Genomic DNA, 17566 nt, shown 5'->3' on the forward strand with positions numbered 1-17566 from the left:
CTTATTTAAACTCCTTGAATTAAAGCTGAAAGTCTGCACTTTAGTCACGTATTGAATGTTTGATTTAAAAGCCTCTGTGTTTGTGTAAAGACCCACAATTACAAAATTCTCCAAAAACTCGCTACAAAAACTTGGTACTTTGTAGCATATAAAAAAACTGAATGAAAAATCCAATAAATAGACTTATTCAATCTCCAAACATAGGTGTAGTATAAAGACACGCCACAGCAGTTTCTACACCGTCAAGATCACATTTTACCATAAAGACACACAAAAGAAACAGACAGATAAAAATGATGGCTTCTCCTCTTCATAGTGATTAAAAGCAGAGAAAAGCAAAGATGCTACCACTTGAGAAGGGATTGCATTAGCAGCATGTGTTCAGAAAAGACTCATAATTATTCATGACTCGTCATTTTGTTTAGTTTTCTTTTAACTGAAATATTGATAAATGAGAAGAGTACAGCTGAAATGTGTATCATCCTCATCTCATGTTGCATGTAACCTCTGTGTTTTGTTGTTCTTTGTCATCTCCCATCTCTGGTCGTCTGTTTCTCTCATCGACGACCTGTTGTCAAGGCAGCTCGAGTCTCATCTCTCACTGCCCCCGCCCCACCGGCCCGACATCTGTCTTTGTTAGTCAACATCATGGTGTGCTCCATCTTCAGCGCTGCGCCATTCATCATAGTTCTCGCTTACTGTGCCAGCACCTGGCTTTTGAAGAGAGGGAGCTGAGCTGTGAGCTGCAGGTCTGAGTCTTATTAGAGAGCTCTTGACCCTCTCTGCTGCTCTGCCTGAGCCTCTCGTCAGTCAGTTTCTCCTAGTTGATCCAAAACTGATCATCCTTGTCTAGTCCAGCCTCAGATGTTTTCTCTGCCTGTCTTAGTCTTTTTCCCTCTCTTTCCTCCTGATCACTGGTGATACTTTCTGTCTAACCATGACCGCTAGTGAGAAGAAGTATGTTTGCTTTATGCAGAATGCTGGCTTAGTTTATTTCTCCACATCTTTTCATGTTTTCTGTGTTCTCCACTCTCTGTTTTTCTTACCTTTCCTTCTCTCCTTCATGCTTCTGTCATACTTCCTCACCTCACTCTCTGTCTACCTGCCAGGTGGAGTACGATGGTTTGACAGGGCGAGTGGAGTTTAACAGCAAAGGTCAGAGGACCAACTACACCCTGCGGATCCTGGAGAAACACAGAGGAGGCCACAAAGAGGTCAGAAGTCACCTGCTATCATGCAGCAGCCAGGTCACATTGCCCTCAGGTTCTGGGTTAGTTACAGGTCACTTGTCTCATTTCAGAAAGCCTCCACTGATAGCAACCATATCTTTACTCTGTGATATACGTTTTATCTGAGATGCGGCTCATGTTTGAACAGTGGTTTCAGTTTGAATTAAATCTACATTTCACTGATTACAAATGTGGAGTGTTAAAGCACGGGAGCTATTTTCCTAAAGATTTGCTCGATTATTTGTTTTCTGATCTAAAAATATAAAACCTCTGTGTCATAAACGACACATTTATTTTCTTTTTATGTTTACAAACAATAGCTTGACATTGGTTTGCAAAAATCTGTGTTTGATATTTGCCTTAAGCTCAGTGCACAGCAGACAGGTGTGCAGCTCTGCTCTGGTGTTTGTTTTTGTCTCGTATAGAACTGGATTTGCTTTAGGCTTAGTTTTAATCCGTATTTGATTTGGACTCTGTCCTTAATTGAACTCTGAGCTGGATTGTAGCTTGCAATAAGCTACACTAATGTGATCAATGATGGTTCCTTGAAAATCTTGTGCTCATCTTTTTTCACAGAAATGGATCAGAGGTGTAGGTGTAGTCTAACAATCAGATAGGTTTGAGTACATTAAAGGCTGGGCCATGAATCAATATCATCTCCCATTCCCTTTCAACAGAAATGTACCTTCACAGTACGGCCATGTTGGACAGGAGTAGAACCGAAGTTAGCAATTTTAATGAGCTAAGTTTTCACAGTGAAATGCAAATAAAGCACAGCTCATGTGGAGAACTCGGGGGACACTCAATTAAAACAATTAAAACAAAAAGCACACTCTTAACAGAAGTGTCAAAACCTACCTAACTTGTCTTGTTAAAATGAAGAAAAAATGAATTCTGTGCTCCCTTTCCTACTCTAAACAAACCAAGAGTACAGAATAGTTTTTCTAAACAAAGTGCAGCCTTAACTGTGGTAGAAGGAATATCAATGAGCAGAGAAAACAGGTTCACCATTGGCACGGTCTCCAGGGTGCAGCAACAGATTACAAAACTTCAAAGAGACTAGAATTCACTGACAAGCAGTGTGCACCAAACTACAACCGTCCTCTCGAACAGAGACACGCTCAAAGGGGCGGCATGGTGGCTCTAAATCACAGGAACAAGTGAAGGCACCATTTAGCAGCACACTCTAATCAGCATTTAAAGCCAGAATATGGGAACAAACTAATTAATGCTAAAAGTGAAAACATATATTTAATGTGCCCCTGCTTTAACTTTATTTGACTGGCAGTATGTAGATATAGTTATTGGAAAGCAAACACTGAGTATTGTGGATGATACACAGCAATGTGTAGCAGGAAAAACACTGTGTTTACTTGACAATGAATATAATTGAGCAATAGTGTTTTTTTTAATTGCTGAATTTGTAATAATAATAAAAATAACTTTTTAAAGTCTCATGCTTCGAGTTTGATCTCTTGAACTAGTCAAGCACAGGCCACAGCAGATTAGTTTAGGCTAGTTGGACAATGCTACCAAACTGTTGGCAGGCCCAGCAGCAAATGAGGTGTTCAGGAGCATTTTGGTACATTATTGTGACAATGCAGTCCACATGAGTAAGCTAGAAGGAAAGGTGAGGGCAGGTGGAAATCTAAGTGCATTCCACCTGCATTCACTAAATGAAGTATACACACCACTGCAGCCTCCGACTGAGGGGGAATTACGCTGCAGTTCATTGGCTGGAGGAAACACTTCTTTTTCACCTCCTCTTAATGTCTTCCTGGGCTCTGCACTTGGCCAGCTGTTTTCCATGTTAACACAAAATGCCACCTGCTACATATACTTAGAGGTAGACTTTTACTTAGTTGAGTGTTAACTCGAGGTAATGAACATTTTAACTCTGCTCCTCCCCTCTCTCTGCACAGCGGCACCCACACTCCAGGCAGGCAGCGGTGGATCACAGATAAAAAAACTCCTCTTAAATGTCAGGGCAGGATAAAGAGTGTCACAGGAAAGCTGTGATTCTGTCTGTGGAGTCATTACCTCTTCTTTGACCTATTGAAAGATGTACAGTAATATCTCCTGAAGAAATGCCTCTGCGAGCTGCTTTTCCACCCAGCGGATTGGTTAGGTCATAATCACACACTTATGTACCTAAGTGACTTTACAGTCTCCATAAAATGGAAATATGGGAACAGTATTTATGCAATTTAAAAAAGGTGTGCGTAAGGGAAAAAAAAAATTACAGTGGAACTTCTGATCATGAATGCCTTTCATTACCGCCTTTGCCATCTTGTCCCAGCTCATTGCTCTGCTTATAAACAGGAGCTTTTTTTCCCAAAGTGGTGCATAGTACTGCGAGTACATATACGGCTCCGTGGGGAACAATTAACTCGTTATGCATATGCAGAATCTAACAGTGCGGAGCCCAAGTCCCAAAACATGAAATGTGCAAAAGGTGTTTTTAACAATAAAACAGCTGCTGTATATTATTTATCTAACAATAACAGCTTATTTTTTGTCACGCTTCTTCTTCATGTTAGATCGGTATCTGGTACTCAAACAACACCCTGGCAATGAACTCCACCAGTCTGGATATTAATGTCTCAGAGACGCTGGCAAACAAGACCCTCATTGTCACCACCATACTGGTAAGGTCACGGCTGCTCTCTGACGCTCCACATTAGTGAGATCAGAGTTGTTTTTTTGCTGCTTCCCAGGCTGTTCCGGAGCTCGTGCTGTGTTGTGGTCTGTTTCTGATAATTTTGCTGTCGCCGCTGTAACTGTCATAGAAACTGACAGATCACCGAGGGAGATGTGTAACTAAAAACCAGACTGCTACAGTCCTGGTCTACTGATTATGTCCAAACCCAATAAGCTGTCTCCTTGTAGGGTTTGGACATATGATTGATATCTACAGGTTGGTGTAGAGATGTGAAAGAAACACCCAGAAAGATAGATTCAAATTCACTGAATCCTAAAATACTGTTAACATCCTGTGATAGCACACTGTGTTAGCTAATTAGCCTTTTCTAAATCAGTCTGTTGATTGTTGATGATGCGTAACTGTTGAAGCCAAATTTCATAACAGCGAACATTACTCCGTTTATGGGGGAAATTAAAAATAAACATGGAAAACATCTGAAGCAGCTCGAGCTTTAGGACAAAACAAGAAAGAACAAAAAAAGGAAAGGAAAGGGAAAGAAAACATCTTGTTTCTGTTTCTTGGGTTGTGTCAGATATGAAGATGTTTAGCAGTAAAGAAAAAGCCATTTTGCTGTATTCTCCCAAGATGTAGACAAATTCACTGTTGTTTGTGTGTTAGAGGGTTTGGGCTGGTTTAGACACATGATGCAAGCTTTATGAAACAATTGTTGTTGTTTTTTTTTTTTATGTCAATACATTTGGCGCACTGCTCAGATCTGCAAGAACACCGCCTGCCTTCCCTTGATACCCTGGTTTTTCTGCGTCGATCCATTTCGTGGCTAGACAGTGGTTACTGAATGGTTTTTTCTACCCTTACCTATGTCTGTAGCTATCTTCCACAATCCAATTTATGTCTTTTAAACCAATTTAGTATTGGACTTTCATAACTGTAGGGGACTCACAAGAGGGAGATAAAAATGGTCTAAATTGATTCTGCTCAAGCTGAGATATCTTGACTTTTAGCACTGGGCAAGCTCCAAGAACAACAACTCTAAAATTCCCAAGATGCATCTGTGTATTGTTCTTTAAAAAAAGCTTTCTAGCCTTTTCAGTTAGGAAAAACTAATTAATGCACCTTTTGATAAGTAAAATGATTACAATGTTAAATGTCTTCTCTTTTAAGTGCCTTTAATTTGAAATGACTGCCAGAGTTATCTTTGAAGACACAAATTCAGGCTTTTACAAAATTGTCTGTGATTCCCTAATAGAAAAGTGCTGGCATTCCCATGTCGCTGGAAAAATGGTTATTTGGCTTGTTGCGAAGAACACAATACCATACGTGACTGTGGAGTAAATATAAAGCCAGTTAGCGCAGAATAGCATAGCATAAGTATTGAGGTTTCTCACATGACATCATGGACACATTACGCCACCATACTGGATGTGAGAAAACTACTGGTTGCTAGGGAAACCTGTATTACCAGACTGGTTGCCTGTACTGTAGTTCCTGTAGGTTTCTGGCTTTTGCTGGATGAAATTGGTTGCAAAGAAGATGGTGCACCAAAAACTTTCTAGTGATTACTTTGTTTCTTAACAGGTTGCCATGGATGCCTGTAGCTTTTCACATACTTGCTAGTACTGTACTCACCAAGCGGTAGTACAGCTTGATAAAGCCTGACACAAACCAGAAATAGAGATGGCTTGCCTTCAAAGTAATAAGTTTTGCCTCAGCACTGCAGTTAGCGTGTTTCAAAGGGCACAACTTTTACTCCATTTCCAGCTTGCATCCACTTTTCAGTTTCACTACAGCTTGGAGAGTAGCTGTACTGTGTTTGTAGGACGTCCGTCACTTCCATGCGAACTACAACTGCAGCAGAATGCAAGTTGTTTTTCCCCCCAGAGCTGGGTTTGGTGATTTGGCAACTTCTAGCAACCACTTGAAAATGACATGAGATGAGATGATGAGATAGCCTTTATTTGTCAGTTGCAGTTGCCCACAACCGAGATGACAGACCTTGCCGACCGTACATACAATACACAAACATCACATTGGGGAGACAGGTCAGGCTAGGTAGCAAGGGAAAAAAAACCTCGAAATGTGTAACACAAAAGGATAATACAGGAATCCACAGGTATCAACACACCATAACACAATAAAACACAGACAAGCAACATGGAAGAGTATTCCAGTGTGTACAGCTGATCTGGGACCGCTGCAATCTTCTATTGCGCCTCCAGCTGATCCGGTGTCCACATCGGATGGGGGGTAAGCATGGGAGGAGGCGTTGGATTCGGGGGAGGGAGGGTGATAGTGAGGGTGTATCAGTATCAGTGTACATGTTTTGTCCGTGTTCAGCTGAGAGGAAGTGTCACCACGTCCGGCTAAGCAAGGTCAACAGTGTCCAGTGGACCCAGGTGGCCTTGAAGGAGGTACAAAGAGTTCTGACAACAATCCTTTTATCATGGGAAGAATTTGTTGTTCCAGTCAGCTTCAACCTTGGCAGGCCTTCAGCTGGCGCCAGGGGGGCTGCATGAGTGGAGATGGTGAATGTTTGAGTTTAGTGCGAACAACTGCATCCAATTTTTACAGTTGGTCTAATGTCCGTTACTGGTCACCAATTATCTCAATTCCCGTTGTTCTTCTCCAAGATCTTATCCATATTGCGTTCAAAACTCAGTCTGAGTACTCACACCCCTGCCAATCGTCTATCATGTCGGCCAGCCTTATGGGATTTTGAACAGCTGTAGCCGCTTCCTGTTCTTTGATAAGCAAGACCAAGCAGGTCCAAGCCAGCTTCAATCAGCCCGAACTCTGTTATTGTGGTTCCAAATTGGTAGATGTCGTTCATTGTCCTCCATCGAGAGTGTCGCCAGACACACGACGCAACCGACCATCGAGTATCCGGCAGCAAATGTCTCCGCAGGACAATCGGGCTCTTCCAAGCCCAGCAGGGTGTCAATTCCGTTACGGGACCAGTTGATCAAATCCATAATTCTTTAGGTTTTAGAGAACAAGACTGGGAAACTCTTTGAGGGTTAGAGTTAGACGAGATTAGACAAACACATAGAAGCAGCAGCTGGGAAGATAAGAGAGGGAGAGGGGGAAAGATGCGTCCGCCTCCTCCGAGAGCCAAAGAGAATCAGGGAATACTCATTTTCCCTCATCTGGTGGTTGCCATATGGTCTAGGCCCAAGTGACTGTGGGCTTACTCACTTGATCCTTCATTGTCACCATTATTGTCACACCAAAATAGCAGATAAGTTAACATTATGTTGTCAGTGGTCATCTTTCTGCATAAACCTCAATATAAGTGAACTTTGAATGAGTTGTAGGTGAAACTCATTGCGAGTTTCATCGTGTTTCCGGCCTTTTGCTTAGCTGTCTTTTATTTTAGTGAACTCAGCTCTGATCCAGGCAGATCAGCTGATCTCAGTGCTGGCCCTCTTTGGCTCTACTGTTCACCTGACACCCTCCTACACATCCAATTGGCTATTTCATTCAGGGCACGCCATTGAAGCTACTATAGCCTGCAGACCAATCCTCAGCAAATCCTCTCTTTCTTTCATGCTATATCTGACATAATCAGCGCTGTATCTTTCTTCTTTGATGCCTGCTTTGTTTTGTGCTGAGGTTCTTGCTGCTGTTCTGCGGGCCTCTGACGTTCCACATATGTGTATGAAGGATGGCCCACAACAGAGCTATGTCATCAAACATAAAATCCTGCAGATAGAAATATAAATCTCCCTTTGGCTGTAGTGATCCTGACTTAACACTCTAACTTTTTTCCTTTCTTGTGTGTCTTCATGCCAGAGAGCAAATAAGCATATTCCCCCAAACTTTCAAGCCATTGCTTTAATCTAGCAAATAATCTCTGATCAAGCAGATATTTATAGTTTTGGACTGAGACCTCGTCATGTGTCCCTCATGTTCAGGAGAACCCATATGTGATGCGTAAAGACAACTACCAAGACTTCCAGGGAAATGACCAGTATGAGGGCTTCTGTGTTGACATGCTGAGGGAACTGGCAGACATCTTGAAATTCTCCTTCAAGATCAAGCTGGTGGATGATGGCCTGTATGGGGCCCCAGAGCCCAACGGCTCTTGGACTGGCATGGTTGGAGAGCTAATCAACAGGGTGAGTACTCTCACTCCCTCTCCAAGTGTTACACACACACAAACACAGACACATGCACATGCACACTCCAGAAACACAGAAACATGCACTAATATTCTAAGCAGTTTCCCTACAAAAGGAGGCGTATAATGAACAGACAACTATGTATGCACACACTGCCACACCAGACACACACACTCACACTTGCTCTGTAGCCCCAAACCACAACTCTGCTGTAACTACCCATGTTTCAAATTGCCCTCAGAGGGGAGTAAGACTCTTATCTAGGACAAAAGCTGACTTGATAATTCCCCAAAAGAGAGTGGTAACATAGCCTAAAAATCGTCTGCACCATCTTTCCTCTCTGTAACACCCCCCCCCCTCCCCATTTCTTTCTGTCCAGGCCTAGTGTGCCTCTGATAGACACTCTGGTTGAGGCAGGCTAATGAGAGCCCCTCTCTGCTTAATTACCATACGGTATACTTCAATTACCAGGCTGTGGTCCCCATGTGGGGCATGCCACACTGGTGCTCCCCCAGCTCTCCACGCTTCCTCTCTCCCTGCCCTCCCCACTGCCTGATCACTCAGCTCTAATTAGCGGTCCATGTTCATCAATTAGCTTTTAATGGAAGAGATGGAGAGGAGGCAGTGCAACCAGAGACCTGCAAGGTTTTATACAGGTGGAAAGACCAGTCACCCAGTGCTTACTCGCAATTAGCCTCATTTTTATGGTGGGTAATGGGTGTGAGGCAGAGTGCACTTCTGTATGTTTCTGCAAATGTATTTTCAAGTGCATAGTCAAACTTTTAATTTTTCATCATTCAAATAAACATTTTGAACAAGAAGAGTGCTACATTAGTCCGTCTATTTTGCACTCCTACCTGACCATTTGTTGTTGTTTTTTTCTTGCCTCTCATTCACTTTCTCTCTCTCTCGCTCTCTTTCCACAAATCTGTCTTCACAAATCTTCCAGAAAGCAGACCTGGCCGTGGCAGGTTTCACCATCACATCAGAAAGAGAGAAAGTTATCGACTTTTCTAAGCCGTTCATGACCCTGGGGATCAGCATCTTGTACAGAGTTCAACTGGTGAGGGTGTTATCTAGGCCTGTGCACACACTGGCTGATACTCGCTACAGATCTTGTGCTGGATTTTATTTCTTTTACCTTCACTGCTTTATTGCCAACTGGGTCATACAGAGAACGACAACTTGCACTTGTTAAAATGAAGCTTAAGGAATCTTATCTTCGAAGCTGATGATTGTATGTCTGCAGTATCCTGCAGGCTGCATCCACTAAGTCCACACTGAAATTTATAGGTATAATTCATATTGCTCAATAAGTCAGTGTGCTGTAACTGGGCAACAGCTTTACATTGCTAATGAGGCTTTGGATCTAAGCCAAGTATGCTTCAGCACCAGGCATTGTGAAACAGAGTGTTTATGGATTGTAGCATTAGCACTGCAGACTTTAGTATCAAAGTGCAGTGAAGGACACTGCCCTCCTGTGGTGCAAAGGGGACTCTCCCTGACAACTGAGACATTGAGACCTTGTTTTCTAACAGATTGTAGCTTCCTGTATGTCCATTAGTCACCATCTGTCTCTGCTTCTACAGCTTTCTACTTTTCTTTCTTCTCTTCTATGCACCAGGGTCGGAAGCCCGGTTATTTCTCCTTTCTCGATCCCTTCTCTCCAGCCGTCTGGCTCTTCATGTTGCTCGCCTACCTGGCTGTCAGCTGTGTGCTGTTCCTGGCTGCAAGGTCAGTGCATTACATCACACACTGTACTGATTGTCTGCAGTTCACATCAGAGCTCCATCATTTTTTATCTTGTTGAACACAAGTCACCTGTCACATATTGAAATTTCTTACCTTATGCAACCTACTGCAGACAGTTTTGACAAAGGTCGAGTGACTGATTGGAGATGACTTGAGTGATGTGACAGAGGTACATTACTGTGTTGCAGCTTGTCCTCGAGGTCACCTTACTTTACCTTTATTTTTCGCATCAGGTTAAGCCCCTACGAGTGGTACAATCCTCACCCATGTCTTCGTGAGCGCAGAGACATGCTGGAAAACCAGTACACTCTGGGAAACAGCTTGTGGTTCCCTGTTGGAGGCTTCATGCAGCAGGGATCAGAAATAATGCCCAGAGCTTTATCCACCAGATGTGTTAGTGGAGTGTGGTAAGTTATAATATGATTACAATGCATTTGTTTGTGTTTGTCAACCAGTATAAAGTCCACGCCTACTCAGAAATATGTCTTGCATTCATTGTCTCTTCACTCGTAAGTTTGTCCTTCACTGTTTAGAAAGCTGTTTATACTGAGTTGACATTAGTAGGCTGATTACAGATTCCTCCGCTGAAGGGAAACGTTTCTACAATATAAATTTAAGACGCGGCTGGATGTGGAAGTGAGTGAGGAAGAAGGAGTCAGCTACTTTATTGATTTTCTCTTTTTATAACACAGGCACAGATTATTATTCAAAGCAGCATTCAAAGAGTATTTTTCTTGAGGGGATTTTGGCCTTTTTTATCAGACTTTTGAGAAATTGTATAAAAGGTACTGTATGATGTTCTAATACATTTTACATGTTGCCAAATGCAAGCTATCAATTATATTTGAATAGGATTTGGTTGCGCATAGGTCAGTAGTTTGTGTGGAGAACAAAACAGGATTTACCTTTCCCATCATTCGATCTAGAAACCATTAGCAATCATAGCTATGATGATGATTTAGCTTTTTAAAACGTATCTGATTTATAAAACACTGACAAGCACCAAAACCTAGAACACTGGCTGCACCAGAAGGCTGCATAAAAATGGGTTGTTACCCACAGAGACTAAGCGAGCAGAATAGCTGATGCTTGCATGGGTTTTTGCTAAACACAAACCCCCACCACAAAACAGTAACTACTGAACAGTAGAAGCAGTGAAGATAATAGGAAAATAATACAATATTAGTAAAGTTCAATATTTAAATCATTTAAAGTTAATTTGTATATCACCAAATCGCTACATCAGACATCTCAAGGGGTTTTATACTGTAAGTTAAAATCCATACAGTACTTTGGAGAAGATCATAGTAATCAAATGACTCCCTGTGAGCATGAACTTTGTGATATTGGGAAGGGAACCTTTAGCAGAGTTGGGCTCAGGAAGGCTGCCGCGATGGCTCGGGGTTGAGGGGAAAGAGAACACAGGGAGACAGGAAAAAACACAGACTAGGAGAGATTGCAAACCAAATTTGAATTGCTGAATACACACGGGAAGTGAAAAGAAATGGAAAATGGAGAAGAAATACTCAGTGCATCACAGAAAGTCCTGCAGCAGTCTGACCCTATTGCACCATAACCAAGGGATGGATCAGGGCGCCCTGATCCAGCCTTAACTATAACCTTTAGCCAAAAGGCAAATTTTAAGTCTAATCTTCAAATTAGAGAGGGTGTCTGTCTCCTGAATCCAAACTGGGAACTGGTCCCAAAGAGGAGAGGCCTGAAAGCTGAAGGGTTTGCCTCCCATTCTACTTTTAAAAACCAGGAACCACAAGAAAGCCAGCTGTCTGAGAGCGAAGTGCTCTGTTACAATATGAAATTATGTGGTCTTTAAGATATAATGGGGCCTTTTATGATGGGAGATTTTAAATTAAATTCTGAATTAAATAGGGAGCCAGTGAACAGAAGGTGATATTGGAGAATTATAAACTTTTTTCGGATCTCTCTTAGTGCTCATACTGAAGGGGTTTGCATTAACTGGGGATTTTTAGAGAACTTCTTGAGAAACATGACAATGATGAATAATTCTTCAGCATCACTTAGCCAGGATATTTTAATTTTAGAGATGAACAGATAAGACCTACATGTTTGTTTAATATGTGCCCTGAAGGAAAGAAATGGTCAAAAATGAGTGTTACTGGAAGCCAAGATAATGCCATCCTGAGTATCTGGTTAGACATGTTTCTAATATTTTTTGGGCTAAGTGCAATTTAGATGCAGGAATTAGGAGATCATTCACGCCTTTGTGTCTTTAAGACATGCCTATAGTTTAACTACTTGATTTGTATTATCTGACTTAATCTAAATAGCAATGCAAATATATGCTATATCTTCTAATAGCAATGTCTAAGAGTATATAATAGCAAAGGTGGGCTCAGATCTCTGTAATAAAAGTTTGTGGTCAACAGTATAAAATGCTGCACTGACGAGCACAGAGATGAGTCCACTGTTATAAGAATATCATTTGTAACTTTCACTAATGCTGTTTCTGTGCTGTGATGAATTCTGAATCTTGACTGAAACTCTTCAAATAAACCATTCCTCTGCAGATGATCAGTTAACTGTTTTACAACTATTCTTTCAAGGATTTTGAAAAGAGGAACGTTGAAGATTGTTCTATAATTATCTAAGACAGGTGGATCAAGTGGTGGCTTTTAAGTAGAGGTTTAATTACTATTACTGTAGTACGTAGCCTATTGATAGAGCTAAATTAATCATATTTAGAATTGTAGCTTTAATTAATGGTAAGACCTCTTTGAAAGTCTTGTAAGAATGAAGACTGACAGAGATGTTGATGGTTTAAAGGACGAAATGACTGAAGTTCGTTTAGAAGGATTGTTACAAGAGAAAAAGTCTAAATAAATATCCATAGTATTGGCTACAGTGCTTAAAAGAAGGGTTGGAATTTTCCTGTTTTACTCAATCTGTGACAAATAGCTTTACAGAGGGCTTTTTATAGAGCAACAAACTGTGTTTCCATGCAAAGTGAAGAATTTCTAGATTAGTGAGCTCTTTAGCTGAGTTATCTGTTTTAAAGCGTATGTTTGTGGGTTATAGCAGGGAGTCAAGCATCTCTGATTTGTTGGTTTCTTTACAGAGGAGCCACAGTAATCAGGGCCATACACAGTGAGGATATTAACAAGATAATTAAGCTCTGGGAGTAAATTTTGGGTAGCTGTTCTGCATTGTGTTGTTACAAAGCATTAAAGAAGATAACAAAGAAGAAAGCACTTCTTTATATTTTGTTACAGCACTTTCCAAAAGACATGCAGTGCACTGAATTTGTTTTCCAGTGCTCTGTAGTCCATTATTATTTAACGCACTAAGTGTTATTAAGTGTTATTAAAACAAAAGGAGGGTTTTCAGGGGATACTGCTCAATGTTCAGTTTCTATGCTATAAGTCAGGACAAAAGCCAGAGTGTGATTAAAACAGTGAGTGAGCTCATTTACATTTTGAGAGAAGAAAATTGAATCTAATAATAAATTAAATTCAATGTTGAGGCTGTCATTTTCAGCATCTACATGAATGATCACCCATTATAATTATTTTAACAGAAATGAGAACTGAATGCTATAAAGAGGGCCAAGTGGACGATGGATGACTACAAATAAAACAGTTTTCTTGTATTTTCCAATTAAGGTGTGCAAGGTTAGGAGTAAAGCTTTTGAATTAATTTTTAGTTGACTGATAACCTAGAGTGACAGATTGCTGCCACTCCTCCTCCTCAGCCTGTGCTTCAAGGAGTCTGATGCTTGATGTGACTTTGGGGTGTTGAGTTGTTTAAACTAATAAATTATGCCTTAGTAAGGTTCCTGTGAGGCAAAATAAATCAGTATTTTATCCATTACTAACCATTTTTATAAAGTAAAAACACATGTTAATACTTTATAATCACCAGATAATCAGGTTCCAAACAATACATGATTTTCCTTGTTAACTATTTTGAGTATACGGTATATATTTAAAAAAAAAATATGGTAAATACAATTTTAAGGCCCATGTCTGCAAGAGAATAGTTCATTTTTTAATGTCATTTAAAACATTTTACTGGATGTGTCATTAAAAAACTGTTTGAGTCCCGTAGTTTTATGGAAACGGTTGACAAAAGCTCACTAAGCTCACAGAAATACTAGCCTGACGGCACTCCAATAGTGAGAGTGAATGTGAGAAGAGGCACAAGAGAACGAAATAATAACCACTAAGAGCTGAGGAGATAAAGGAAGACAGGAACAGCTAGATTACAGGGAGGTGAGCAAGATGTTAAGCATAGTCAGTACATGATGTTCTCTTTGAATAAAGTTTGTAGACATGCAAGAAGTCCCATTTTCAATGTTATTAGTGCGGAGTATCTAAAGTGATGGGAAAATAGATGTGAAGCTACAATCATTGCACTGAAGTGTATTATCATTTGAAAATGATTAAGTGGGGCTATTTTACTGTGACACTTTTTAAGATGTTCAATTTGATAAACGTCCTGATGTGTCAGGTGTTTCCTTTGCTGGGTTAACTCAAACCCAGCAAAGTGTCTCTACTGATATTCGCCAAAATAACTGGTGTATTATGTATGAATTTTGCAGCTTATCAATACCATGATGGATCACTGTTGCCACTCCAGTGGTGCTTTATCTCTCCCTTCATCTCTCTTTTTCCTCGCCTTTTTCCACCTTGCAGGTGGGCTTTCACCCTGATCATCATTTCCTCCTACACGGCCAACTTGGCGGCCTTCCTGACTGTCCAGCGGATGGAGGTTCCCATTGAGTCTCCAGACGATTTGGCCGACCAGACGAACATCGAGTATGGCACGATCCACGGCGGGAGCACCATGACCTTCTTTATGGTGCGGCTCCGGTTGTGCTTGGGTTCGGAATTTGGGAATAATTATATGTGTGCTTTTATCCGTGATAGGTTTGTAGCATAAACCTATTCGCTGGAACGTTAAGACAATATAATTACACTGCAAGCAAGACACAAGTAGGCAAACTTCTTCATGGTACTCGTGCACGGGAGAGAACCGGACAGGCACCGTTCCTTCGCTTGACCCCAGTAGCTCTCGTCCGTTCTCCCGTATCACTGTCCTTTTATTGAGGTTACATGAATATGCATAAGTTCATTAACATATGACGTCTACATACACAAAGAGTACCTTGCCTGTGTGTGTGTGTGTGTGTGTGTGTGTGTGTGTGTGTGTGTGTGTGTGTGTGTGTGTGTGTGTGTGTGTGGGGACTGCTGATCAAAGGGTCAAACATCCTTGGTCAGGAAGAGGGTAGCCTCCCCCTCACCCTAGATGGTTCATCCTAGATAACACGGTGAGGAAGTCCTGCAGTTCATCTAAACAAAGAGCACTTAGACTAGAACAGACGCAACTACGTTAATCCTACCATAAAATAATAAGACACGGTATGACCTCTCATGCTCCCAAAGTGCTGTCTAATACACACAAAGTTTGCAGACTATCAAGGATCAAAACCTCTACCAATCTACAACTAATTACAAAACTCTAAGCATATATAAGTAAATATTTCTAAGCATAAATGACAATCAACAATACAAATCTAACAATCCGTGTTAAATATTTGTTTGTGTAGCTGTTTGGATTGACTAACTCCCTAAATCGCTCTGATAGCAATTCAGGAAATAGTTGTTCATAAAGTTTTCTATGTGTTACATGTAATGGACCGCAGTGCTTCTCTCTTCATTGCTGAGAACAGAGTGAACGATTATCCTCATATTTGCCACTCTGTCTCTGAGTTTCTCTCTTGTTTTCTTTATGGCTGTTTGTGTTTGTGTTAAGTGGCTGACTGCCTGTGTTTGCTTATGAGAATGCTACCGGCATCTGTGTTGACATCTGTGTTTGTCATAGTGTGGGTGTGCGCATGTGTGTGTGTGTGTAGGTCTTGTATTTGTGTGTGGGTGTGTTAGTATAGAGGAGTGTGTGTAGGTGAGTGTTTAAAAAATGTATGTTTATATGTTGGTAAATGGCAAAATGCCAGTTAGAGTTTATTTTTCAGTCACTAGTGTTCGTCCAAATGGCGGATATAAGAAAGAATGGTGTGTGTTTGCCTACATAAGCCAGTTTCATTGCCACAGTACATTACCCCACTCAATACCTAATCCACACACGCATACACAATCTCATTGTTGTACACAGATGCTACCATCTATACCCTTTTCCTTTCTTCTCCCATACAAAGAGATACTACATGTAATTGTACATTTAATCCTGTTTTGGACCTTGCCATTTTTTGTTAAGTGCTGAACCACCTCCTGTGTGCTGATTTACTTCCATCTGTATGAAAGATGATGCATCAGCTACGCTGTGAGCAAATAATCTGTTGCTTTGCTTCACTTTCCTTTTTTCTCCCTCCACTCTCCGCGCTGCTTTTTCCCTCTGTTTGCTATTGATATTTTTACTCTGCTTGCCATTGTTCACACCTGATTTTCTCTCCTGTGTGTACTTCCCTTCCCGTTTATCTTTAATGCATCTCTTTCATATTCCTTCTTGTCGGGGAAACTTGTATATTCACCTGTAATTACTGCTGAATTGCCGTTGTTGTGTTCCTGTTTCCTCTGCAGAACTCAAGGTACCAGACCTACCAGCGGATGTGGAACTACATGAACTCCAAGCAGCCTAGCGTATTTGTGAAAAGCACGGAGGAAGGCATCGCCCGTGTGGTCAACTCCAAGTATGCGTTCCTGATGGAGAGCACTATGAACGAATATCACCGTGGCCTGAACTGTAATCTCACACAGATCGGAGGCCTGCTGGACACCAAGGGTTACGGCATTGGCATGCCACTAGGTAAAAATACTGCATCACAAAAAGGTCATGCAGCACCTGATAATGTATTACCTACTTTAAATATTTCTGTACGCAGAGAAATGTCTTAAAAATGTATCTCATAACTTTTTTTATTGCTCCAAGACTCCAAATATATCTATAAAGTTATGAAAAAGCAACTGGGAAGCTAGTAGAGATGTAACACTGTTCCCTTTTTGATAATTACAGACATTGCTGACGCATTTTAAAAGTGCTGTTTCACAGCTTGTGAACTAAAAGAATAACATGATGTAGTATTTAAAAAAATTATGCATGCAGATTTTTAGTTTTAATTATTCTGAGTGGTTCAAGTTAAAATATAACTGATAAAAAGCAACAGGTTAACATTTCAAATCCCCTTTAATGTACCTGACATGTGACTTGAGTTGCATCCATGTCATCAGCTAATTTGATGTTTGCATTAATGAGCAGTTGAACAGGTGTACCACATAAAGCGAAATACTGTGACTGAGCATCTACAACAGAGACCAGGCTGCTTAATCATAAGTGACAAGGAGCTATCTCGTTTCTAAAATTATACAATTATTTGACAAAAAGAAAAAAAAACCCTCATTAAATGACAGCGTGAGAAGCATGAGATCAATTATGCTAAATAGACACATGTAGTTGTCTGTGATTTGTGAGATTAGACCTGAAAATTGTCTTGTACGTGGTCGGTTTATTTTTTATCTGTGGGATTAGCAGCTATTTCAAATGGGAGTAACGTGCACACAGTTAATTGCTTTTCCACTCACGCCCAGCGCTCGTGATGCCACTTTTTAGCACTTAGATGAGATTGTCACTGAATCACAGTAATCTGTTCCTATGAAGAGGTCAGCCATATCTCACTGTCTATTATTGACCAAGGCTGTGGAGGAATGGAGAGAAAAAGCAGACACAGAATAAAGAAGGAAAGACCACAGACGTGAAATAAGGGACATAAGAGGAAAAAAACCAAACATATTATCCCACTCACCTCCAGGTAA

General features: G+C 40.9%; 1 protein-coding gene across 2 annotated transcripts in view; it reads left to right on the forward strand.

Annotated features, from left to right (window-relative positions):
• The window catches only part of grik5 (glutamate receptor, ionotropic, kainate 5), a 97336-nt gene that overhangs the window by 67711 nt on the left and 12059 nt on the right, over window positions 1-17566 (forward strand). For both annotated transcript variants that reach the window (XM_085471755.1, XM_085471756.1), the window contains exons 10-17: window positions 1110-1214; window positions 3770-3877; window positions 7806-8009; window positions 8962-9075; window positions 9637-9746; window positions 9998-10171; window positions 14435-14600; window positions 16337-16562. In XM_085471755.1, coding sequence (XP_085327881.1) covers window positions 1110-1214; window positions 3770-3877; window positions 7806-8009; window positions 8962-9075; window positions 9637-9746; window positions 9998-10171; window positions 14435-14600; window positions 16337-16562 — 1207 coding nt within the window. The remainder of the gene's footprint in view (window positions 1-1109; window positions 1215-3769; window positions 3878-7805; window positions 8010-8961; window positions 9076-9636; window positions 9747-9997; window positions 10172-14434; window positions 14601-16336; window positions 16563-17566) is intronic.

Source organism: Copadichromis virginalis, linkage group LG11 (genome assembly GCF_057382275.1).
Source record: "Copadichromis virginalis isolate Kocher_CV1m ecotype Utaka linkage group LG11, C_Virginalis_male_GT1.1, whole genome shotgun sequence".
NCBI lineage: Eukaryota > Metazoa > Chordata > Actinopteri > Cichliformes > Cichlidae > Copadichromis > Copadichromis virginalis.